The sequence below is a fragment of the Onthophagus taurus genome, chromosome 8 (genome assembly GCF_036711975.1).
Source record: "Onthophagus taurus isolate NC chromosome 8, IU_Otau_3.0, whole genome shotgun sequence".
NCBI lineage: Eukaryota > Metazoa > Arthropoda > Insecta > Coleoptera > Scarabaeidae > Onthophagus > Onthophagus taurus.
In genome coordinates this window covers 204,455-229,261 of record NC_091973.1, presented here as the reverse complement: position 1 = coordinate 229,261, position 24,807 = coordinate 204,455, and the positions used below count along the sequence as shown (strand labels likewise).

General features: G+C 33.1%; 5 protein-coding genes across 8 annotated transcripts; 1 reads left to right on the top strand and 4 right to left on the bottom strand.

Moving 5' to 3' along the window:
* Positions 1-1,310: 1,310 nt before the first annotated feature.
* On the bottom strand, positions 1,311-3,768 carry LOC111414164 (zinc finger and BTB domain-containing protein 14-like). Of its 2 annotated transcripts, none has more exons than XM_023045384.2 (6): positions 3,652-3,768; positions 3,263-3,523; positions 3,011-3,199; positions 2,546-2,958; positions 2,306-2,495; positions 1,311-2,254 (listed from the first exon to the last, which is right to left on the bottom strand). In XM_023045384.2, exons 2-6 carry the CDS (start codon positions 3,389-3,391, stop codon positions 2,099-2,101), a joined length of 1,077 nt encoding a protein of 358 aa, XP_022901152.1. In that variant the 5' UTR covers positions 3,392-3,523; positions 3,652-3,768; the 3' UTR covers positions 1,311-2,098. The 2 variants fall into 2 exon arrangements, with proteins under 2 accessions (XP_022901152.1, XP_022901151.1); XM_023045383.2 differs by having other exon boundaries at positions 3,263-3,475.
* A 338-nt stretch (positions 3,769-4,106) lies between these two features.
* Positions 4,107-12,280, bottom strand: LOC111414161 (uncharacterized). Of its 2 annotated transcripts, XM_071199097.1 has the most exons (7): positions 12,136-12,280; positions 6,912-7,036; positions 6,704-6,861; positions 5,672-6,647; positions 4,945-5,624; positions 4,362-4,494; positions 4,107-4,302 (listed from the first exon to the last, which is right to left on the bottom strand). In XM_071199097.1, exons 3-7 carry the CDS (start codon positions 6,855-6,857, stop codon positions 4,245-4,247), a joined length of 2,001 nt encoding a protein of 666 aa, XP_071055198.1. In that variant the 5' UTR covers positions 6,858-6,861; positions 6,912-7,036; positions 12,136-12,280; the 3' UTR covers positions 4,107-4,244. The 2 variants fall into 2 exon arrangements, with proteins under 2 accessions (XP_071055198.1, XP_022901148.2); XM_023045380.2 differs by lacking the exon at positions 6,912-7,036.
* A 2,269-nt stretch (positions 12,281-14,549) lies between these two features.
* LOC111414157 (poly(A) binding protein) lies at positions 14,550-17,678 on the top strand. 2 transcript variants are annotated; one of them, XM_023045374.2, is made up of 4 exons: positions 14,550-15,011; positions 15,096-15,880; positions 15,970-16,411; positions 16,481-17,678. In XM_023045374.2, exons 1-4 carry the CDS (start codon positions 14,819-14,821, stop codon positions 16,873-16,875), a joined length of 1,815 nt encoding a protein of 604 aa, XP_022901142.1. In that variant the 5' UTR covers positions 14,550-14,818; the 3' UTR covers positions 16,876-17,678. The 2 variants fall into 2 exon arrangements, with proteins under 2 accessions (XP_022901142.1, XP_022901141.1); XM_023045373.2 differs by having other exon boundaries at positions 15,970-17,678.
* Positions 17,679-18,227: 549 nt separating this feature from the next.
* Positions 18,228-21,161, bottom strand: LOC111414163 (Succinyl-coenzyme A synthetase beta subunit, GDP-forming). The gene is made up of 6 exons (XM_023045382.2): positions 20,840-21,161; positions 20,645-20,768; positions 19,408-19,507; positions 19,092-19,357; positions 18,720-19,038; positions 18,228-18,667 (listed from the first exon to the last, which is right to left on the bottom strand). The coding sequence occupies exons 1-6, from the start codon at positions 20,894-20,896 to the stop codon at positions 18,292-18,294; spliced, it is 1,242 nt and encodes a 413-aa protein (XP_022901150.1). The 5' UTR covers positions 20,897-21,161; the 3' UTR covers positions 18,228-18,291.
* Positions 21,162-21,297: 136 nt separating this feature from the next.
* Positions 21,298-24,778, bottom strand: LOC111414158 (pyrethroid hydrolase Ces2a). The gene is made up of 5 exons (XM_023045375.2): positions 23,465-24,778; positions 22,861-23,413; positions 22,471-22,664; positions 21,598-22,417; positions 21,298-21,548 (listed from the first exon to the last, which is right to left on the bottom strand). Exons 1-5 carry the CDS (start codon positions 23,561-23,563, stop codon positions 21,409-21,411), a joined length of 1,806 nt encoding a protein of 601 aa, XP_022901143.2. The 5' UTR covers positions 23,564-24,778; the 3' UTR covers positions 21,298-21,408.
* Positions 24,779-24,807: the final 29 nt, after the last annotated feature.

Below are 24,807 nucleotides of genomic sequence, written 5' to 3'. Positions count from 1 at the left end.
TTATGATATACAAAAATCCCCGGATATCTTCAATTCTTATCTTGTTCCTTTGTTTGTTAAGTTATAAAATATGGCAATAATTTGTAAACAGGGACTTCCCATGATGTTATACAAAAATCACCGGAAATCTCTTTTATAATTGTGATGATATAAACTTAAAAACGACTGAAAATTGCAGACGAATTAATTTTGTAATTATTTGCGTTTGGTGCATGCAGGATCAAGTTACATTATGATCCAAATTTTATTTTGTTTTAATTTCATTAATGGGAAAAATAGCAAATTTAATTAATGGTTATGTATAATTCAGTGCGATATAGCTTCATATATAGCTTCTAAAGCTTCAAACCTCGTTTTCATACCTCGATTAGTTCTTGAGAAATAAATTTATAAAAATAATTATATTAATGTCTTGTAGGCTTGTTTTAAAATATTTATTTCTCACTAATGTGAACAAACTAAATGTTGCTGTCTTATTCAAAATTAATTAAGGAATCTAACGCAGAATACCGATCTTTGATATAATGATAATTTTCTGAGAAATTAATTCTCAAATATACTCTAAACAGTTAATATTTAAGTTGTCGTTTTGAATTAATTAAATATTTGGTCTTCATTCTCAGGTTGAAAATGCCTATGATTTAGTCGCTATTTAAAATGATGGTGATTCAGAAAAAATGGTTACCGATCACCGCCTTCTTTAGAACATGAATAGCCTTGGGTGATGGTTGACTTCTCCTTTTAGCCGCTATATTGTGCACAATATTCAACGATGACTTTTTAGAATTGTTCGGCTACTGTATTATCGTATTTCAAACCTTTTAGCAATCTTTTAACGCTCCTTTCCCAAATCTTCCAAGATTGTTTTTGCTGCCCTCGAGGACAATGTTCCTTGCTCTAGTTTAGATATTTCAATCCACATTTAGTAGATTAATATATTGTAGATACAGTGTGGTAAAAAACCTGTATAAATAATATTATATATTATTTCTTAAAGTAATAAAATGTTAAATGAATGTTAAACAATTTATTTATAATTTTCTGATAACGTCTTATTTGTAAATACAGAACTGTTTTTAACATCAAAACTACGATAATAATTTCTGGAACGATAATTAATCTAAAGTCTGACTTATAAAAGAAAGGAATTTGAAATTAAGGTGAAATGTTAATCCGAAATAAAACAAGGAAGCTATCATAAATTTTTTTCTTTATCATTATCAGAGTTGACATATGTACTGTTTACTCTTTTATGTTAAAGCGATAACTTCGCGAGTTGAATAAAAGAGCAATAAAAAAAAATACAAAAGTGACTGCATGAAAATGCTTTATTTTATCACAATAATACACGTACATTAACTCTAGTAATACTGTTGCTTTAAAAATAAATTAAAAAATCTTAAGTAAGAAAATAATTGTTATTGCTAATAATTAAAAATCAAAGAACAGTTATTTTTTTCTTAAAATCCTGTTACCTATAGACGTTTAGTATTATATTTATCTCACTAATTACATATTGTTGTCTATCGTCGGTATTATTATCTTTCTTAAACTAAATAATAATATCGTATACAAAAAAGATCACAGTTATTCTATATTATATATTTATAATATATATGTATATGTTAAAATTCAAACAGAAAGAACATTGATACATCTAAACATACATTGTAGTTGTTTTTTTTTTTCATTTTTGATTAAAATGTTCGTTTAGATACATGTTTCGAATATGCACCCCAATATCAATATATAGAGTAAAATATATCAAAAAATATACAGAATGTAACACCTATAAAGTATTGCAAAACTAACACAAAAACAAATAAACGTCAACGATTATAAAACAAGACCATTTTTTTTTCTTATTAAAGCTAATTACCATTTATGTTTCATTTCTCATTATTCCGGTCAAAACCTAAAAAGAAATCCAAATCATTTCTTTCTTTTTCTTTATTTATTTTTTTTAAGTCAGTCTGATATTTTTATGTTGTTATTTTTATAAAAATTGTTTTTTGATTATTTTTGAGCGAGTAAAAATAACAAAACGAAATGATTTATATTTGACGAAAGACCCTGTACGTTCGAAATCAAATTTGACTTATCGTATTATACTGGCCGCCCTTTCCCTGTCTCGTTCCACCTCGACAGGATGCATCCTTTTCCTATGTGAAAAACAATTTCCCGAACTCGCAAATGCTTTAGGACAATACGGACATTGATACGGCCTGGCTCCTGTATGCTGATTTATATGAAACTAAATTTTGAAAAAAATGTTGATGGAGTAGATTTTAAATTTTAAACCAACCTTTAGGTCTTGGTTCCTTTTAAACGTTTTATCGCACAAAGGACATTTGTGTGGCCTTAGATTACTGTGTGTTATCGAATGAGCGCGTAAAGTGCTGTTTGTTGGATAAACTCTTCCACACACTGAACACGGAAATTGAACTCCTCCGTGATACTCTTTATGGCGATGCAAATTACATTGAGTTTTGAAACTACAAGAAAACCCCCATCAACTTTTTTAATATTTTTTTTTATTACTTACATTCTTCCGCAAATATCACAAGCATATTTCCCTTTAGGACGATGCGTTTCCAAATGTACCTTTAGATTACCTTTCGTCGAAATAACTTTGGCACAAATTGGACAATTGTACCTTTCGGATATCTCACCATCAGATTCCCGTTCAGACTTGAATTCGTTATGGGCTACGTTTGTTTTTTCTTCGTCACGTTCCACTACTAAGTTATTGTAATTCATGACCAGTATACGTTTTAATTTGGACGTTTGAGCCAATTCGACTGGTTTTTTTCGTTTCTCAACTTCGCGTTTATCCTCTTCAGAAGACATTGTCTCCGATTCGCAACTAGTCTCGTCTTCTTCCAGTGTACATTGGAGGAAAACCATTGGATCTACGCGGACTTCCATTTCAGTTACTTCAATGTCTTCTTTTGTACCCTAACGATTTCATTGATATTAATAAATTTTAATTGGTATTAATTAATATTACCTTAGTAAGATAAGAATGTAATAATCCTTTATTTTCAGATTTTTTTTGTTCAGCTATGTTATTGTTGATAAGAATTTTGGTAAATTTGTCTTGAGTTCGATTTGCCATTGTGGCAAATTTGTGAAATCCTTCCAGTCTTTTGTAGCATCCTTCGCAAATAATTTTAGGTAGTTTATCTTCCAAAGACACCTAAATGAAATAAAAAATTAACGTAAATAAAAATAATTGATTTATGTAAAAATAATCGCTTACCGTGATATGAAGATATTTTTTAATTTTAGCTTGTAAAAATGATTTTTTTCCAAGATCACTGAAGACGTTGATGGCATTCTCGTAAGCAATCGAACAAATGCGGCAAGAACGAAAAAGATTTAATTCCATTTTCACGCATTGATTGGCGTGAAAGAAACGATTTCAACATAAAAATCGGTGGGTCTTAGGTTAGCAATCATCCCTGCAGCACAACTAAAAAGCTCTGTGCTAATATCTGCTTATTGCGCACACACTGAATAGCTACAATTTATACAATTTCTATTGCGTAGTTTTTTAAAAACCTAATTCATGCATCCCTAAAGATTGCGGTTGAAAAAACGGTCGTCATCGGCGAAATAGGTGCAATCAGATGGTGGAATTGCGCTTACCTTGTAGAATGAAGTTTGATTTTGCGATCAAGATGTTCTCGAAAATCGTGCGATCTTTGGAAACGTCGTAATTTATTATTTCCTCTTTGACATCCGTCAAAATACACGTGTACGTTATTCCCGCCATACCCACCCCTAATAGAGAAAGACAAACTAAAATCAATAAACCCCCACCCTTCATGCAATCCGTATTAAAACACAAATAAAACACCATTATTGCAATATATATTTTTGCTGTTATATATTCACCCAACCCACACGTTCACACACACATATATATATATATAAATATATATCTATATATATTTTTTAATATTTAAACTTGTATTTTTTTAGGATGAACTAAATATTAAGTTTTCTATTAAAATAATTTACTAAAAAAAATATTTAAAATCGTAAAAATCAATAAATACACTTCGTATTAACAAATCAATACTCAACACAAAAAAAACAAATTTATAGTTTAAAAAAATGTTTTATATTTGTATCCATAATATACAATTTCTGTACATCTTATAATAAATAACCTAATAATAAATATTTGGCGACATTGAGCTAAATATGTCATAATCGGACGGGAAATTCATCGATCATCAACCTTCGCTGTTTGCTGATTGTATCAGATCTGTACATGACTTTGCTTTGACGGACCTAAAATTAAACATACATATGTATTAGGAAAATTTATTTTAAATTAAAAAATAACTCACGATTGCTTCGACTTCATCCTCCTGCACACGTGCAACGCTATAGGTCCGGTTTTAACGCTTTTAAAAAGGTTGACGGCTTCTGCGTGGGATATATCATGACATACTTGACCGTTTACTGCCAATATTTCATCACCTATATATTAATTTTATATTATATATATATTTATATATAAAGTCCGTGTTATGACGTTTATGAGACTTATGGTCTAATTTGAAAACGGTTCGAGATGATATCGTCTTGAGCTTTAATATAACAAATTGTGTGTGATAACACAATGTAGAATCTTTTTAATTTAACTAAGGTCACTTTGGGGTTAGGCGTTACTTAGCTACACCGTTGAACAGGATTTTTAAAGGTATAACCGCACACAAACTTCAAACGCTATTCAATTCTCTAAATGAAGTGCCATGAAATCATCCATTTTACTATTTGGGCTAATAAAAAAAATCGACGTGTTTTGGCTCATGACGATATATCTCTCTAATTGGAATTAATTATGATGCGTATCTATATATACATATATATTGTTTATTAATTATAATTATTTATTTAAAAAAAAATTACAAAGAATTTAGACTTTACCCGCTTTTAATCTTCCATCATCAGCAGCTTGGCCATTAGCCAAAATAGTTTTAATAAAAATCCCTAAAGCGCCTTTGGGGGAATCTCGTCCTCCCACAATCGTGAACCCAAGACTCTTTTTGCCAGGCCCCTTTTCAAGAATTACTGTTTGAAACGTACACAACGTCGATCTAGGTCTTCTAGGAAGCGTACAAAAATTCGTTGTAGCGTTTAATTCGTCAAAACCAGTCTTATTTCGTTCTGTTTCGCAAATTTTCTCTTCGCTCTTATCGCAGTATACTTGAAGTTTCGAAGAATACTCTAAGAGTTGCAATGAATTGTATGGAAATGGGGTTTCGCAGTTCTTTTGGGTGCCCGCTTTCCTAAACATTTTATTATGGCTACTATGGCTTGCGCTGTTCTTTTGGAAGAAATGTTGTCTTCTGGATAAAGGGCTAGAAAACGACGCCACTTGAAACGAACTTTTTAATGGGGACGTGTTTTCGTAATCTACGGAACTTTCTTGCATTCGTTTCAAAGCCCTTTGTTGAAAATTTGATTGTCCTAATGACCGTGATATCACAATATCTACCGTTAATGTTTGAGTACTCAGACATTGCATAGCTTCTACAACTCCTAAATTTGAAAGGTGTCTACCATTTATTATTGTTATTTCATCTCCAATGGATAAAGTACCGTCTCTGCAAAAAATAATTAAATAATAGAACAATAAAATTGTAATATTTACCGATGAGCAACTCCTCCTTCAACAATATGAGCAACAAGATAACCACCAGCATCGGAAGATGAATTTTTAGAAATAAAAATTCCAAGTTCTTCATCTGGTAAAGTTTTAACTAAACTGACAACAACAACGGTTGATTTTCTTTTGGAAGACTTCGCCGGTAAAGCCGGCGGTGAAAAATCTTTTCTATCTAAAGAAAAAGCTCTCTGAGATCGATCAAGATCAAAACAAGTATTTTGTATGGAAGACGAACTTCCGCATCGAAAACTATCGCTTTCTAAAACGGACGATGAAGATGAATCGTTTACTAATATTCCACTATCGGTGTCTTCACCGTCCAACAAAAGAACGTGATCATCGTGTTCTTCTTCATCTTCGCGATCCAAAGTTGTATCGTCATCATAAAGAGGATTGTGTTTTTTCTGGAATTCCTCGATACCAGGTAAAGCTCCATACGAAAAACTTCTTAATCTCGCCCGAACCGACTTTCTCTTAGTCATTTTATTTGGAGTCGATTCTCCAATGGGGCCATCGGAAGTTTTATACAATTTAGCAAGGAACTTATTTGTGGAGGAATGTAAATATTTTTCGGACATTGCTCGTAATTTCGCGCTGAAACAGGAAGTCCTTGGAAGGCTGTCATAATTTTGACTCGAAATAAGTTCCCCAAAACTTTCATCGAGAAGATCTGTACTTTGAGCTATTAATTGATCACTTAAATTCATATCACTTTGAGATGTCGAAGGCATCTCACCCTGTGATTGCGAAGCATTTGAAGCCGTTCTAAAACATGATAGTCTTGTATGTTTTACTTTGTCTAATAAAGGATTTCGTTTTTCCCTGGTGTAATGATCGGTGGATTTGGTTCGTGATTGAGACTTGTTTCGTTTTTTATCGTTTTTTTCGACGATTATCACACTCTCCTCGACATTATAACAGTTTTTATCGTTTTTTGAACTTTGATGCCTTGTCCATGCTCCTAAAATAAATTAATATAAACGTAATACTTGAATTCATACATTTTTTTTATCTTACCTATTCTTGATCGATGAGAAGTCGTTGATTTGATGCTTCCATCTAAAATTTCGTTGGTGTTCGGTAATTGAAATTCACGTCGTGGTGATTCAGCTCGCAGCGGGGATAAACTTAGTAGTCGAGGTGAATCTCCTTGCTTTCGAAACCAACGCATTTTCCTAAAAAAAATGATTTTAAAATTTTACTCGCTCAATATTACTGTGCGTACACAAGTTTCAAAAGCAAATCGCAACGTAAGGGTTTGGATCGAAAAATGATGAAAGTTCAACTCTTCAAGGATATCCACTTCTGGTCGAGAAGCAGAATTTTCGAGTTTATCGGTCAATATAATTGCTGTAAATCAATAAATAGCTCACCAAACAGAAAGGTTACGAAATTTTTAAATCAACAGATTTTAATTTCTAATTTAAAAGATTATACATATATATTATATATCCATAAAAGATTTTTCTTATATTTATATAGTGTCCGCCAAAAAGTCAGCTACATCTTGTGATATTTTGTTTATATTTTAAGGAAATTAAATTTATATATCAAAAATAAAACGAAATTTTGAAACAATACGATATGATATGTATGTGAAATTGAAGCTTAAAGATTTCAGAAAACAGGGTGTTGCTAACTTTTTGGCGGACACTGTGTCTATAAATAATTTTTAATTCGTAAATTTTAATTATTAACTGTGGAAACGATAAATAAATTATATATAATATCAAATAAATGAATGAAAACTCTTCATTTTAAGAATCTTGTTTATTTCCAGGTTTTAAAAGTCTAAAAACGAAGGTGATCATTTCGAACAGCGTGTATCTCCAGAGGCCGAAGCCCGGTAGTTGGAAGGAAGAACGTCGCGTGGACCGCAGTAAGCTGGTAAGTCTGGCTGGAACACATTCTGCACTTACCCGTAATAGATGCCATTTAGTTGCTGGCAAAAAAAATTACGTGTATATCGACCTGTATATTACCGGAACGTTTTACGCATCTCAGAACGTACTTTCAACTTACATCAACCGATAAATATAAGTATATGCAGTTATTAATATAAAAGACAAGGTCAACGACGTCAAGGTCGAAATTAAAAAGAATTCTTTTCTCCGAGAAGTTGAAATTTTCGTTTTGGTTCGATCGAAAAATGGTTATTAAAAAAATGTATTCTTTTATTGCAAAACAATGGTGGTTTTGCAAAACACGAGCATTGTTTTTTTAATGACGAGAGAGTTTCGCATGTGATTCCGAATCGAGATCTCGGCGATGGAATAAAATTGACACATGTATCGCGTCTTCTTGTTACCGTTACGCTCCTATAATAACTTTATGCGTTCTCACCGCTCCTTTCAGCCGTAATTAGTTTACTCCAATTATCCCGTAGAACGTTTCCTATTTTATTTTTTCCTTACATCAAAAAAGAAAATTAAGAATTCATTTATAATCAAATTATACTTAATAATATTTATTGAATTGTAAGCAAGAAAATGTAGCAACCTAATAGGTTGATGTCTTGTTGTTTCGAGGTAACAACGGTTCTTTTCTTCAACGAAATGTGCATACGAATTACATGGGTCCCGGTTTACAAAAACCAATTACGAAAAAGTTCGAGAATGAACGCGTTACGTAAACGAAATTGGGTTCGAAAAAAAAAAAATAAATAAAAAAAAAATAAAGACCGTATATTCACGCGAGTTATGTCATATTAAGCCTGCGGCTCTTTTCAGTCATATCATCTCGGATTTCACTCTCGATGGCATTTGCAAGGACGCGGCGAGAAACGGTTACTTGGAAGAACCGATCGTTTTTTTCGATAAGAAACTTTTAATTACATTTTAATGTTTTTTTCCAACATAGTAACTTTAAATTAGTTCTCTTTTTCTGATTTATTTTTTTGTATTCTTCACTTTTTTTTCGCTAGACGACGTCCACTTCGTCTTTTCCCTCTCTGTCCGTCCCATGCATATCTTTAAAATGACTCACAGCTAACGTCAAGGACCAAGAACTACGAGAGATCCTACCGCTGAGGGGTTTCTTTTTCTTTTTGTTCGTTTGAAATTTTTCCTTTTTTTATGTTAAATCGTCAGAGACAGATTATTTTGAGTTTAATGAGGGGACATTAGACGTTAAAAAAAATTAACGCCACCGAAAGAAAAGTAATTAGTACGATTATTACCTTTTGCCTAATATAAAATGTAAGCTCGTTGAAACTCGTAAAACAGAGGTATCCTTACAAGTTTTTAGTAAGGTGTAAATCCTGCCTTATTAGTTTTCAAGTCATTGTGAAGAGACTTTGTGAGAATTTGTAACATCGAAAATCTCGGTGATGTCGTACGAATTCCAAGAGAAAAAGTTATGCCAAACAGAATGGAATTTCCGGTAAAAATTTCGAAGAAATCCCAACGGAGTCTTGTGTTATTTTAATCATTTAATTTTGTTAATTGTCACAAATTAATTGTCGGATAAATAGTAATAGTACAACGCTCCGGAGCAACGGTTAATAACAGAAATCGCGTTGTTATTGGTGCATGAATACTAACGGAATCGAGCGCTATTATTACACCTGGTCTTGCCGAGATAATATCGTAAATTAACCAGAAAAGTATCGCAAGCCCGAAGCGAAACGCGCGGACAAAACGACGAACCAGAAGGAAAAACGATCGGAAAATAGAATGAAATTGCCACGACTTCAGGTTCTTATAGTACTTACATATACGCGAAGAGGTATGCGACTTTCTCTTTAAACATTTCATTTATAAACCTTCAATGGTAAATACCTTAACCGTTATATTATGTTTAGAACGCGTTTTGTTGGGCAATCGTCTAACTCTGCACTTTCAATCAGGTCGATTCATACTAACAAATATTTAATTACCTATTAACGAAATTCAAAATAAAAAATTAAAACAAAATTCCTCAAAATCAAATGAGTTGATTTTAAGATTCAATTACATTGGTTTTAGTTTAGAATTTCATGTTGGTTATTAAATCCTTCTTCCGAACTCTAAACTCGGAGTGCATTTCCTGATTGTGGTCGTTTTCGAGTAACGACTTCTTGACTACACTTTAATCGCGATCGTTGTTTAACAAATCAAACATATATGCATAACAAACGTAATGATAAGGTTCCTTTATATTCTTTGTTTCGTCGAGGACGTTGTTTTCGCTAAATACACAGAATGGAGAACTTCGACCGCGGTGCTTATATAATTAGAAAGCAACCGTTGGAAGAGTTATCGAGGTGCGCTCATCGATAGAAAGCGACTTATACTTTCGATTTGTTTTATTTTATTTATTAAAGGCGGTGGGACATCAAATCTTTTCATAATCGACCACCCGAGAAAACACACAGATACACAAAGAGTGAAAGTTATTAACGCTAAAAGAATAAAACTATTCTTTTTATTTAGCGTTATTGTTGAAAATGAAACGAACGGAACTAAACGAACCATGAAATAGTCATGAAATATATGCACCATTTCTTATATATATATAAGACAGTTAACGTGAAGAGTAAATGAAAAAGTGAAAACGAAAACGAATATTAAGATCCAGGAAGAAAAATATCACGTCATTAAAGAAAATGAAATAGAGAATTAAACGAACCGTGAAATGATCCATACATTGTGGATTCATATTACAAAGGAAATGTTTCAAGTAAAATCATTTTCACAAACTTTACATTTTCTACACTTAATCTTATCCAAATTCGTCATCGACATTTCCCGTCGTTTCAACTAATTGCTCTACAAACACAAATCAATTCTGGGTTACGAATCAACGCCCTGATCACGTTTTAACTTTTCCATGACTTTCTACGGTTTCCTTTTTAAGAAAATTGTCATTACTAGAATGTTTTATATCGAAAAAAAAATTATATATATTCTCTACTCTCTCTCTAGAGAGAGAGAGAGAGATTTGGAGATGGGTTGCTTCATGGTTGAGTTGCTTTGGGATTTGATTAATTTCCTTTGAGGATGGGTTGCTTTCAGGTTTGCAGAATCATCTTCGCAGACATAAAGCTTAATCAAGTGTTCCAACGAGTATTGGACTTTATCGTGTTGTTTAGCGCATCCCCATTCCTTAAAGGCGATGTGTCTGTTAAGCTAAGAATATTCTCACAGAATAAGAATTCATTTGGAGCACTTTGATGAATCGCGGAAGAAGGTTTAAGACCAAGTTTAAAATATATAAAACGCAAATAAGACCTGTAATAACTTAGGAACGTGGTCGATGACGCAAAAAGGAGGTCACGCTGAGAGTGTTTTAGGAGAAGCTTGAGGAACCCAGGAAGACGGTAGCTGGAGAATCAGGATGAATCACGAGCTGGATAGCATGATGAGGATGGTAAACTCGCGAAACTGCCAACTTAATTTAGAGGACGAGGGATGCCACAAAAGACATGGAAGATGTTGAACAACATGGAATTTTTGAACTTATTTAATTATTCCTGGGAGATTAATTTATGCATAACTCAATATGGCAAACGAGCTCTCTTTCACTTTTGCTCTCGAAAATATGAAAATTTGGTGAATTAGTAGTTTTACAAGTTGTTAATGGTATCACTCGAGATTCAGACCGTGAAACCAAGTTTACCCTGCTTGTAGTTTATGGAAGAAATAATCTCGGCCGACTTCGAAAACCTCGGGCGCCCCAAGAATGACAAACAATACTTGGAGGTTGATTCTTTTGGAGATGAATTACTGCGTGGTTGACTTGCTTTGAGATTTGATAAATTTGCATTGAGGTTGGATTGGGTTCATTTTATTAATTTGCATTGGGGTTAGGTTGCTTTTAGGTTTACCAACATTAATTTTTAAACTTATTTAATTATTCCTGGAAGATTAATTTATGCATTAATCAAAATGGCGGAATATTGAAAATTTTAACAATTATTTTGCTCCCACATTTCCATAATAATTCATCGTGCGAGAAATTTTCAGATACTTAATAACTATTAATTTATAAAAGAAAACTTCATTTCTTAAGAAAAGTTTTTTTTCAAAACTAAAATTGTGATTTTCGATTACGCGAGATCGATTAAGCTTCATTGAGAAGTTTCATTTTCTTCGATGAAATAGCAATGAGAAGCGGCCTTTAAATTAAACCGTGATATTAGAGCCGCGAAAAGTTGCAAATTGAAGAGATGGGGTTTTCGCACAGGAGGACGTGTTCGAAATTACCCCGTCGTCCAATGTGAAACTTCCTGTTTAAACCCGTATCAGTTTTTTATTCAGCGAAACTAGTTCAGTACCCGTAACTATTTTAAGACGAAACAAAAAAATAATTAAATTTTTATTAAATATTTTTTTTTATTTGTACAAAGAAGTAAATTCTTTGAGTATTTGATCGCGAATAAATTAACAACGACAAAAAAAGGAAATGTTAAAAAGAGTTTAAAAGCCCTTACTTACTGAAAGGCGAATATTGTTTGTTAGTTTACTTACGATCGGGATTTATTTAGTGATTTCGTCGCCAGGGTACCACATCTTTTAGTACAACGCACACTAAACGCGAATGTATATCTATTTTTTTTTGATATCGAAAACTTTCTTTTGCACGGTACCCGCGCTAACTCAACGGCGAATGTAAGATGACTGCCGTATACATCGACTAAAACCGAGGTAGTATTATACAACTCAACGCAGGCGCTTAACTCTAAGCCACGGCAATTTCTACCTACAGAGACGGACAAAAGTCTACATACAGCATTGAATTATGAGGTTTTTGTAAAACATAATAAGATAATAGAAAAGTAGTATTACAGTGTGATTAGAGATATTACTTAATTCAACAAACAATACAAAAACTAACACGACAAAAATCAACATACAATGCACTTGAGTTAAAGAAATCAAGTAGGAGTTGCATAAAGTAGCTGGCATTACATTTTTTTTCTTAATTCAGTAGGGATTACGGATCTAGTTATTAGTATTTAGTTTGTGTTTCGTCACTGTGCACAAGAAATTTCTGTTAAAATTAGAAAGTAGAAAGCCAAAATTGTAAATCTAAGTCGAGCAACAGTCCAGATCATCGTCAACAATGAAACTGATTTATTCGCTAGCAAAGTTCGTACAGGCCGGCCAAAGAGATATTAGCTCCATATTAAAAGAAGTGAGCAAAAACCCTAGAGTTAGCGTACCAAAATTAGCCAACCACATTGCGGCTCTATCTAATAAGTCTGTACATCCAAGAACCGCGATAATCGATTTTTCAGCAGGACACCCGGAAGAAAACCGCTGATTTCAGAAAGGAATCGCCGTCTTCGACTAGAATTTGCTCAATCTCATGACGACAGGGGAATGAATTTCTGATTCGAAACGATTCGAAATACAACCTTTTTGGAAGTGATGGTCGGACAAAAATTTTGAGGAAACGAAACATGGCAACAGATGGAGTTGAAAAATGTGGTACCAACGGCGGAGGAAGTGTCATGGTTTGGGAAGCGGTAGCAGCATCTGGTGTAGGAAAACTGACATTCATTGATGGAATTATGGATCTGTATAAATATAAAACTATTTTTGAACAAAACTTGAAGCCGTCGAGCATACCGCAAACCTTATCAAACATTGGTTGCTATATTATGCACCCAGGCAGTTGAATACACCTCCTCAGAGTCGGGATTTGAATCCAATCGAGCATGTTTGGGAGTTTTAGGAACGTAAGATGCGAAAACACTGAAATCTGCGTTAGTCGAATCTTGAGCTGAAATAACAGCAGAAGAGAACAAACTTAGTTGCTTCACTGCCACGACGCCTCTATGCTGTTATAGAAGTTCATGGGGGGCCAAGGAAATATTGAGTTTTAAAAACTGTCGTCACATAGACCTAATAATTTATTTTTACTTAAAAACTGCTGTATATGTAACTACTACTACTAATTTTTGTATTATTTGTTGAATTTTTAGTATGTAGCTGTTGAGTGATTTGTGTTTATTTTCTGTCATCTTATTACGTTGTCCAAAAACCTCATAATTCAATGCTGTATGTAGACTTTTGTCCGCCACTGTATTTCTTTGCGATTTCTTCGCGAACCTACACAATTTTATAAACGACAAAACTATTAAAATAAGTTTTCTTTTTGTTCTATATACTTTACATGATTTTTTTTTAAATTAAGAATTATTTTAAATGAATTAATTCTTCTTAGATTATTAAGACCATAACATATTACTTTTTATTATTAAATTTAAATTAATCGATTTAAATTTAACTTTTCATGGTTTTTAATAAATTCGTTTTGATTAATTTAAAGTTTAAATAACCTTGATGCCGCGTCGCCATCTAACGGCAACTCGGTGAACCACTTGACAATTCAAATTTAAATTTTGCTATCGATTGTTTAAATAATAACAAATATAAGGCGAGATTATTTAGGTGATATCTAATTTAATGGAAATGTTAGCTTATAAAGTATGGGAACAAAGAATGGATTTCGACATAAAATGAAATAAAACATGAAAGAATGATGACTCAAAAAAAAATGCGAAATATAAAAACGTTGAACAATAATCGCGATTTGTCGCGAAATTGCGTCTTTGATAATAGTGTCGCATTGATATCCTACGTAATTTTTTTCATATCAGGAGTTTGCAACAGCCGGAAGGCGTAGTAATATTATGAGGGCGGCCATTTTGTTTTTGATTTAAACTTTCTAATCGCATTACTCGGGAAGGGAACGTAATTAATGGTAATTGGTGGGCCATAATTGTTTGGTTAATGAATCTGTTTTTAATTAATTTATGTTGTGCGAAAAGTATAGTGCGGAAATTGTTGTGACCCGGTGTTAGTTGTCACTGGAAATGGCGGCGTAGTCACTTCCGCTTAGTAGATATAAGACGCCAACGTGCCTGTCATCCCATTTCATTGAGTAGTTGTGTGCGTGTGTGGTTGTGTTCCACAAGGGTTTCACAACCCACCAAAAAAAAAGTGAATTAACTCTTATAAAAATACAAAAAAAATTTTAAAATCTATATAAAAACACAAAAAAATCGCAAAACAAATCATAAAACTTAAAATAATCAACTATCGGTTATGCTATTGAGTTTCATATGTTTTTCTATTTGTACCTAGTTTAAAACTGTGTATTGTGGAAATCCGTAAGTTGTGAAGAGGAGATAAATTATTCGAAATGAATCCGGGGGCGCCCAATTATCCTATGGCGTCGTTGTACGTCGGGGATTTACATTCAGATATCACCGAGGCAATGCTTTTTGAAAAATTTTCCACTGCTGGTCCCGTACTATCAATTCGCGTTTGTCGCGATATGATTACACGAAGATCTTTGGGCTACGCATATGTTAACTTTCAACAACCTGCTGATGGTAAGCTTTGATTCGGTTGATGATCGAAATCAGCATCTTTATTTGATTTTATTTTAATATAATCTCCCTTTTATCATCAAACAGCGGAACGCGCTTTGGATACAATGAATTTCGATGCAATTAAAGGACGTCCAATTCGTATTATGTGGTCTCAACGCGACCCGTCTTTGCGAAAATCCGGCGTAGGAAACGTGTTCATAAAAAATTTGGACAAAAGCATTGACAATAAAGCTATGTACGATACGTTTTCCGCTTTCGGTAACATTTTGAGTTGCAAAGTGGCTCAAGATGAGAACGGCGTCAGCAAAGGTTACGGTTTTGTTCATTTCGAGACCGAAGAGGCTGCTAATAAATCCATCGAGAAGGTCAACGGAATGTTGTTGAACTGCAGAAAAGTCTACGTTGGACGTTTCATCCCACGTAAAGAACGCGAGAAGGAATTGGGAGAAAAAGCTAAACTCTTCACCAACGTCTACGTGAAGAATTTTGGCGAAGACTTGACCGACGAAGAGTTAAGAACCATGTTCGAGAAATACGGCCGCATTACCAGCTATAAAATCATGAGCAAAGACGATGGGAAATCTAAAGGGTTTGGATTTGTTGCGTTCGAGGACCCCGAAGCCGCTGAAAGAGCCGTGCAAGATCTGAACGGAAAAGAAATCGTAGAAGGAAAAACGATGTACGTTGGGCGAGCCCAAAAGAAAGCCGAGCGCCAACAAGAACTAAGGAGACGTTTCGAACAATTAAAACTGGAACGCATGAATCGTTACCAAGGCGTCAACTTATACGTCAAAAATTTGGATGATACTATTGACGATGAACGCCTTCGTAAGGAATTCACGCTTTTTGGAACAATTACATCAGCCAAGGTAAATATTAACGTTTGTTCCAACCGCGTAAATTTGATCAGTATTAAATTAAATTTGAAATATGAACTATAATTTATTTTTGAAATTAGGTTATGATGGAGGAAGGTAGAAGCAAAGGATTTGGATTTGTTTGTTTTTCATCTCCAGAAGAAGCGACTAAAGCTGTAACGGAAATGAATGGTAGAATAGTCGGTTCGAAGCCACTATATGTCGCGTTAGCCCAACGTAAAGAAGACCGCAAAGCTCATTTAACTTCACAATACATGCAACGTGTAGCTAACATGAGAATGCATCAAATGGGTCCATACTTACAACCCGCTGGAACGGCTGGAACATTCTACGTGCCAACTTTGACTCAACCGCAACGCTACTACGGGGCAGCTCAGGTCACTCAAATGAGGACTACACCGCGTTGGGCAGCACAGAGCCCAGTCAGACCTGGACCACAGGGAAGCGGGAACACTTACTCGGCGTTGCAAAACACTTATAGAACCGCACCGCGGCCGCCAAATCAAGCGTCATCAATGCGTGGTAATATGAGCGTCCCAAGACCTATAACGGGACAACAACCGCCTAATATTCAAGGACGACAACTTACAGGCCAAAGCGTTGTATCTGGAAATACACGTACGCCAAACTTTAAATACACCCCTAACATGAGGAATCCACCACAAACCATGAATATTGCGACTTCCCCGCAAGTACAGCAAGCAGTACACATTCAGGGCCAGGAACCGTTGACGGCCACCATGTTAGCAGCCGCGCCGCCACAAGAGCAGAAGCAGATGTTGGGAGAGCGTTTATTCCCATTGATTCAACATATGTATCCAGATTTGGCTGGTAAAATAACTGGTATGTTACTTGAAATTGACAATTCCGAGTTGCTCCATATGTTGGAGCATAACGAGTCATTAAAAGCAAAGGTGGAAGAAGCTGTGGCTGTTTTACAAGCTCACCAGGCCAAACAAGCAGCCACACAGATCAAAAAAGATTAATTAAAAAAATTAAATTTAAAAAATAAAACTCCTCCTCCTCCTCACCTTTTTCTCCGGTTTCATTGCGAATTTAAAATGAAATGATTTTTAAAAGAATATTTCATCGCCAAGGCAAGTCAAAGGTATGAAATTTTTTCAATTATTTGTCTAGTAGGTATACTATCGCCTAGGTATTTCCCATATACACAGTTATAAAAAGAATTATAAAATAAAAAAAATCGCAAAATTTTTTCGACAAAAAAAATATATAAAAATCGAAACAAGTATATAAAAAAAAAACGAATCGTTTGATGATCTCGCGCTTGGTCATTCCGGCGGAGATTTTCAAATGGTCCAAAAAATTGAAACTTAGGTAAATGAAAGAGATCGTAGGCTGAAAGACGAGCTGTAACATACACGATTTTTCCTATTTGATAAGTCGCCAATTTTTGTATAGACGTCAAATTAATATAAACCAACCTATAATATCCCGTCATCTTCTTTATTTTCTTTCCTTTGGCCGATTTATGAAAATGGTATACTTGTTTTGCCCTGTTTTATGTTAAACAAAAAAAAAACTCATTGTATCTTACAGTTTTTTTTTATAAATGGACTTTCAAAAAATTTGATTAGTTAAAGGGGTGAAGTATTCACGTCTTCGCAAGATAATCAACAACTTTTAATTAGAACTTCACCTTATTAACTATAAACATTTTATGATAAGAATTCCCATCAATTTTCATTAAAAAAAGTGGTAGTAGGATTCTTTTGTTATTTTGTAAACAAAAATTTTGGGTTTAATAAAATTCAGTTCGACAAAACAATCTGTTTTTTTCGAATAGTAGTTTTTGAACCATTTTTTTTTCATTTAACTTATTATTTTTTTTTATATCCTTTTTCAGAACCAAAATAAGGTACAGTATTACTTAGTAATAGCGTCCAGATTATTTGTATAGTTTGTAAGTTTTGTTGCGCAGTTTCTTCGTTTTATATAGATTTACAGAGTTACTCATCAAGATATTTCGTAAGTTAAAACTTTTTTCATCAAGTTTTTGAGGTCTCCAATGGTTTTTATAACGTAACCAAAAAGTGGTTATAAAAACTATCAGAAATCACAAAAACCATTTAGTTCAAATTTTAATTTGAGTTTATTTTTAGGTTTCCCTTTGATTGGAATTTTTCGTAATCCGTAAAGAATCGTTTACTTTTTTAATGTAATTTTCGTTCATAATTTTTATTATATTTTGAGTTATTTAAGTTGTTAATAAAACGCGTTTATTTAATTTATTCTTTTATTTTACCTATAAAAAATAGATTTTGCGATTTTTGAGTATTAATTTTAAGCTATTAGAAATTATTAGTTTATTAAAAAATGAAAATTTATTGCTTTTATTAATAAAAAACAGTTAAGTATAACAAAGTATATAATAAAAAAAATTATTTGGCACTGGCCACAGCTTTTTTAGCAGCTTCATCGAAATCGTCGGATGCTTGGATATTTAATCCTGATTCTCTGATAATTTTCTTTGCCTCGGCTACGTTGGTGCCTTCTAATCGGACGATGAGAGGGATCTTTAAGTCTTTGGATGCAGCGACTATGCCTTTTGCGATAACGGCGCAATTCACGATGCCCCCAAAAACGTTAACAAAAATTGATTTCACTTTTGGATCGGAAGTTAATATATTGAAAGCTGCGCGTACTTGATTTTCTTGGACACTTCCGCCTACGTCTAAGAAATTCGCGGGTTCGCCGCCATGTAATTTTATTATATCCATTGTTGCCATTGCTAAACCAGCACCATTTACCATGCAACTAATAAATAAAAAAATTTTTTAAATTGTAATTATTATTGGAAAATTCTTACCCAATATTTCCATCCATTCCAATATAATTTAAGTTATATTTAGCAGCCTCAACTTCTCTAGGATCGGTTTCGGAGTGATCCTCTAAAGAGAAAACATCTTTTTGTCGAAATTTGGCGTTATCATCAAAGTTGACCTTGGCATCGACGGAAATTACTAATCCTTGATCCGTTTCCGCTAAAGGATTAATTTCTAATTGGGTCGCATCAACTTTTTTAAACATTTCCCAAATCTTTTTTATTTCTTCAGCTGCTTTCTTCTTCGGTTCGCCTTTAAATTCTAAAAACGCTGCCAAATCATCTGCTATTTTATCAGTTACACCTGTTTGTACAAAAAAAAATGATTACATTTTAATTTTATTATTATAAATTTACCTTGATGGATATCTATTGGAACTTTTTTGATTAATTCTGGAGTCTTTTCAGCAACACCCTCAATATCCATTCCTCCAGCGGGGGAAGCAATAATCACAGGTCCGTTATAAGTTCGATCCATTAATATGCAAATGTAAGTTTCTTTCGTGATATTCACACTCTCGGCTATCATAACTTGTTTAACTGGAATTCCTTGTTTTGGGGTTTGTTTGGTGATTAAGTTATGCCCCAACATTTTTGAAACGTAATCCTTAACGATGTTGCGACTAAAAAGTTTCTATTTTATTGGATATATTTAATTATTTTAGGGAATTACTCGGTAGTCAGTTGAACTCCACCTTTAAAACCATTGTCGAAATGACCTTTACCTCGACCACCGGCTAAGATTTGTGCTTTAACTACATATTCTTTTGCATCTATAGTAAATAAAATATATTATTATATTAAAATTAATTAATATAAGTTTTGCCATATGCCTTTCAAGACGGCTAAACCTGAATCTTTCTAGTTCTAATATTAAACCTAGAACCAGATCCAGAACTAGGAACATTTGGGTTTAGCCAAACGTCTCTCAAGACGGCTAAACCCAAATGTTTCTAGGTCTTGTGTTGGAACTAGAAACATTTGGATTTAGCCGTCTTGAGAGACGCAAGGTTAAACCCGAATGTTTCTAGTAAATAAAATATATTATTATATTAAAATTAATTAATATAAGTTTTGCCATATGCCTTTCAAGACGGCTAAACCTGAATCTTTCTAGTTCTAATATTAAACCTAGAACCAGATCTAGAACTAGGAACATTTGGGTTTAGCCGAACGTCTCTCAAGACGGCTAAACCCAAATGTTTCTAGGTCTTGTGTTGGAACTAGAAACATTTGGATTTAGCCGTCTTGAGAGACGCAAGGTTAAACCCGAATGTTTCTAGTAAATAAAATATATTATTATATTAAAATTAATTAATATAAGTTTTGCCATATGCCTTTCAAGACGGCTAAACCTGAATCTTTCTAGTTCTAATATTAAACCTAGAACCAGATCTAGAACTAGGAACATTTGGGTTTAGCCGAACGTCTCTCAAGACGGCTAAACCCAAATGTTTCTAGGTCTTGTGTTGGAACTAGAAACATTCGGATTTAGCCGTCTTGAGAGACGCAAGGCTAAACCCGAATGTTTCTAGTTCCGGGTCTTGTGTTAGAACTAGAAACATTCGGGTTTAGCCGAAAACTCTCAAGACGGCTAAATCCGAATGTTTCTAGTTCTAGGTCTTGTGTTGGCACTAGAAACATTTGGATTTAGCCGTCTTGAAAAACGCAAGGCTAAACCCGAATGTTTCTAATACCAGGTCTTGTGTTAGTACTAGTGTTAGTATTAGGTCTAGTTTTAGTTGTTATTCAGCATTAGGTTGTAGTATATTTTTATTGAAGTCAAGTATCAAGACGCAAGGCTAAACCTGAATGTTTCTAGTTCTAGGTTTAGTGTTAGTTCTAATGATAGTGTTAATAAAGTTAATATTATTATTAATAATAAAATTAATTTAGTATTATTAACTTACTAAAATTTTCAAATTCACTTGAAGATTTTTCATCAACTAAACAAAAATTTTGAACAGCCACACCGCTATTTCTCAACAAATTCTTGCTTTGGAATTCGAGCAAGTTTAAAAATCTGACTTGCCTCTAATGAGATCAAAAAAAGTGAGGTTAGTTATTAGGTACTAAAATAAATAGGATTTTGTTTATATTCTTACTTTAGCGACATTTAAACTTTTGGTTGTTCGCTTTAAAGTGGACCAGAGGGATGACATTTTTTCGCTAAGCGTTGAAACCAAACGAAAACTAAGAACCAAAGTTCACCGGTCAACTGAATGTTATTTTGCCTACCATTACGTAGACATCTAACGATAACGGATACTGTTATCAACTAAGACGTGGCCATTTTGTAATTTTATATTTCAATAGGTTTTAAGATAAGCCTTGATTGAGTTTTTGAACAATTCAGATTAACCTAACAGTAGCATTAAAACAATAGTGTTTTACAAATATTCATAAGATTTATTATGCAACCAAACTAACATAACCTTTTTATTTAACGCAACAAGTTAGGCAACTTAATAACCCATATGGAAATTTCTATACTTTTAACACTAAATCTAGAACTAGAAACATTAGGGTTTAGCCTTAACGCAGTACTATTAAAACAATGGTATTTTACAAATATCCATAATGTTTATTATGCAATTAAACTATCATAACGTTTTTATTGAAAATAACAAGTTACTCAACTAAAATAACACTTCATTAAATCCTATTTAAAAAATTAATAACCCATATGGAAATTTCTATGCTCTTCTTTGTATTTTTTCTTTAATATAATAATACAAATTCCCAATAAGATAAGCAAAGCTATGACTAACCCCACCAAAGTGTAAATGGCATGCTTAAAACTTGCTGTTGGATCTTAAACACAAAACAAAATTATTGGGAATATTTCTTTGGGATTTTTTACCTAATCCAGAAAATTCTTTTGGGCTAGTCGTAATAACTTGATCTCTTTGAGAAATAACGGGTAACAAATTTAACCAAAAAGATATCCTCCTATTTCTATCAATAATGTCATCTTCTTGTTTAAAAATGTTTGGTTGGAAAGTTTCCACGTAATGATCGTTTGATGTGTATCGTTTCCATTCGTTTTCATGTGTTGGAGTTGGATCTCCAAAAATAATAAAATTTTTAAAAGCACTCTTTACTTGAACGCTAAGTCGATATTCTTTATTGGTCAGTCTTCTCTTTCCTAACTGACTGAATAGCAACGGCCCAAATAACAATAACATATCAGACGTAATCGTTGCGTTTGTCGTATTTAAATGAATTCCTAAATCATTCAAATAGTAAACATACAACGGGCCGATATGAGACATTTCCAACGTTGCTAAAAGTGAATAAAGAGGTGCTTCGATTTTCGCCTCAAAATCTAAATCTTTTAATTGTTTTAATAGCAGCTGAAGATGACTTTGACTCGACGAAATAAACCTCCATTTTAAAAGTTCCATAATATGTACTTTATTGTTTGTGTTTAATTTATATTTTCGAATAATTTCGGGGATTTCAACGTGATCGATGTGTTGTTGTAACTGTAGGATACCTTGATTTGATAAATCGTGCCATTTATTGTACTGAAAGTCTGAAATTTTTCTCGAAATCCCAACCATTATGGGAACTTGTTGTTTGGTGTCGTGTTGTAATGCTATTTCTGCACTTTTCGGCAAATATTTATCGTTTTCTGGGAGAAAATCATCTACGATTGGTAAAAATAGTGGATTTCCCATCTAAAAAATATTTGTTTGATAAAAAAATAATTTTAATATAACTTTTATTGTACCTTGACGTAATTTTCGTAAGATTTTAAAATATCATAAACACTTTTTGATTGAAGACATTTCAAAACGATTTTGGGATCTTTGTTGTAACATCCTAAAATGTTGGCTAATTTTTTGCTGGGTGCAAAAGGATCTTCTGAGATATGCCAAGGCGATAAAGGGCTTCCAGAAGATATTATTATTCTTTGATATAAACCTTAAAATTAAAACGTTAACCTAATACTAGAAACATTCGGATTTAACCGAACGTCTCTCAAGACGGCTAAACCAGAATGTTTCAAGATCTAGATTTAGTGTTAGAAAAAGATCTTCTGAGATATGTCAAGTCGATAAAACCAGAGGATATTATTATTCTTTGATGAAAATTATTAATTTTTTTATTATTTGTTTACCTAAAGTTCTTGGTGATGTTACATGAAGCATTACACTGGCAGCTCCAGCTGAATACCCAAACAACGTAATTTTTTCTGGATCGCCCCCAAAATATTTAATATTTTCTTTAACCCATAATATGCCTAGATATTGATCTAATAACCCCAAATTTCCACGAGCTTCCGGTATTCCCAAACAAAGAAATCCAAAAACGTTCAACCTGTAGTTTATTGAAACGACAATAACGTCTTCCATGGCCAAATCTTGACCCGAAATAGGAGTTCCGGATGATTTTTGGAATTCGATTCCTTCGATGAAAATCACCACTGATTTTGGACCTGTTTTGATGGCATTCGCAGGCGCCCAAACGTTCAAACGCAAACAATCCTCGTTATATTTATTCGAGATGGGTAATTGAGGACATTGGGAAGCATATTCGGTGGCTTCGAAAGTTCTATTCCAACCTAAATGTTTTTTTGGTGGTGCAAATCTTAAATAATTTATTGGTGGAGATGCGTACGGTATTCCTAAGAAAGCATCTACTACTTTTAAATCTTCACCGTACAACTTAATCTAACAAAAAAGGTTAAAAATCGAAATTTTTACAACACCACCTTTACTTACACCGGTAATAGTTCCTTGCTTTATTTGCATAGTTGGCCGCCGATCAGTTGAATATTGAGAATACACAAAAGCAAAGTGAAACACGAGTATCTTTAACATTTTAATAAACACATTGCAACATTAACGCGGTTACTGTACAAATTATTTGTAGAACCGTGCGACCATGTATCACATTACTTCCTGCATCTCCTTTGTTCAACTTCCGGTTAAATTGTAAAATTGTTTATCCCGTAAAGCTGACCGATTATTTTGACGTTTCAAATTCGTACAGCGTGTCCAATTTTTATTTGCATAAATCTATTTTGCATACATTGTATATGAGTCAGTATTGAAAAAAAGAACAATCAGATTTAATTATTTATTTCATCTATATTAGAAGAAAAAAAAATTATTATTTAGGTCATCACTTAAATTTAATGAAAGTTAATAAAATATGATAAGATTTAATAAGATATGAGGAAAATTAATGGACACGAGATACGAAATTAACCGATTAACAGATATTGTTAAAAAAATTATTTTCTCTCAAATGTTTCTAGTTGTAGTTCTAGGTCTAGTGTTAGAACTAGAAACATTCAGGTTTAGCTGTGCGTCTCCTTATTTAAATGATAAGGAGAGTTGTTAATAGAGCAGATTAATACTTTTCAAATTATCTGGTAACTAGAATCCAAAGAAAAAATAATACAAAAAAATATATTTTTTGACTTTAAAATTATTATCAGCAAAAATTCTAACCATTTTGCAAAAACTATTGAGAAATTATTTACAAAAATTGCAATTGGTTAACTGTAATTGTGTTACGATGGCAACCAATTGCGTATTTAAGCAATTCTTAGTGTAACATGAACCTAAAATAATTATCAAATTAATAATGCGCGCAAAAACGTCTTAAACGCATTTCAAAAAAATTTTACCAAAAATCCTTCATTTGGATATAAACCCACATTCACTTCCTTACATGTACATAATTTACGCAATATAAGTGAGACCAAACCGATTCCTTTTTAGGTAATCGATTGCACAATAAGAAAGTTTATTCCACTAAAGCAGATGTTATCAAAATCCCTTTAATGTAAGAACAATTCCTCGATAATCTAGGTTTTGGGGTAAAATCGCAAAAAAAATTGCAAAAAATAAGTTTTTCTTTTAATAATTTATTTTAATGATTTATTTTGATGATTTTTTTTAGTTGTAAAAGAAAAATGCATGGTGGTTTCTTAAAACCGAATAATACCGATTGTGAATAAACATTTGAATCGTGCTTAATCGTCGTTTACAGTGCACGAAGAAGTGTTTGCGCTTGCGCTGACGTTAAGTCGCGTCAAAAATAGTTAATTTCAAAA

What these genes read in the sequence shown, in the direction of transcription:
- LOC111414157 (XM_023045373.2), top strand. Translation starts at nt 14,819, where the DNA reads ATGAATCCGGGGGCGCCCAATTATCCTATGGCGTCGTTGTACGTCGGG. An exon ending in CTTTCAACAACCTGCTGATG is followed by an intron (nt 15,012 to 15,095) that starts GTAAGCTTTGAT and finishes ATCATCAAACAG; the next exon opens with CGGAACGCGCTTTGGATACA. An exon ending in GAACAATTACATCAGCCAAG is followed by an intron (nt 15,881 to 15,969) that starts GTAAATATTAAC and finishes TTTTGAAATTAG; the next exon opens with GTTATGATGGAGGAAGGTAG.
- LOC111414163 (XM_023045382.2), bottom strand. Translation starts at nt 20,896, where the DNA reads ATGTCATCCCTCTGGTCCACTTTAAAGCGAACAACCAAAAGTTTAAAT. An exon ending in AAGTGAATTTGAAAATTTTA is followed by an intron (nt 19,508 to 20,644) that starts GTAAGTTAATAA and finishes TATTTACTATAG; the next exon opens with ATGCAAAAGAATATGTAGTT. An exon ending in GGAATGGATGGAAATATTGG is followed by an intron (nt 18,668 to 18,719) that starts GTAAGAATTTTC and finishes TTTATTTATTAG; the next exon opens with TTGCATGGTAAATGGTGCTG.
- LOC111414161 (XM_071199097.1), bottom strand. Translation starts at nt 6,857, where the DNA reads ATGCGTTGGTTTCGAAAGCAAGGAGATTCACCTCGACTACTAAGTTTA. An exon ending in TGATGGAAGATTAAAAGCGG is followed by an intron (nt 4,495 to 4,944) that starts GTAAAGTCTAAA and finishes ATTAATATATAG; the next exon opens with GTGATGAAATATTGGCAGTA. An exon ending in AGGATGAAGTCGAAGCAATC is followed by an intron (nt 4,303 to 4,361) that starts GTGAGTTATTTT and finishes GTTTAATTTTAG; the next exon opens with GTCCGTCAAAGCAAAGTCAT.
- LOC111414164 (XM_023045384.2), bottom strand. Translation starts at nt 3,391, where the DNA reads ATGGAATTAAATCTTTTTCGTTCTTGCCGCATTTGTTCGATTGCTTAC. An exon ending in TGTGATATTTGCGGAAGAAT is followed by an intron (nt 2,496 to 2,545) that starts GTAAGTAATAAA and finishes GTTTTCTTGTAG; the next exon opens with TTTCAAAACTCAATGTAATT. An exon ending in AAAGGAACCAAGACCTAAAG is followed by an intron (nt 2,255 to 2,305) that starts GTTGGTTTAAAA and finishes TTCAAAATTTAG; the next exon opens with TTTCATATAAATCAGCATAC.
- LOC111414158 (XM_023045375.2), bottom strand. Translation starts at nt 23,563, where the DNA reads ATGTTAAAGATACTCGTGTTTCACTTTGCTTTTGTGTATTCTCAATAT. An exon ending in AGCAAGGAACTATTACCGGT is followed by an intron (nt 23,414 to 23,464) that starts GTAAGTAAAGGT and finishes CTTTTTTGTTAG; the next exon opens with ATTAAGTTGTACGGTGAAGA. An exon ending in AACATCACCAAGAACTTTAG is followed by an intron (nt 22,665 to 22,860) that starts GTAAACAAATAA and finishes TTTAATTTTAAG; the next exon opens with GTTTATATCAAAGAATAATA.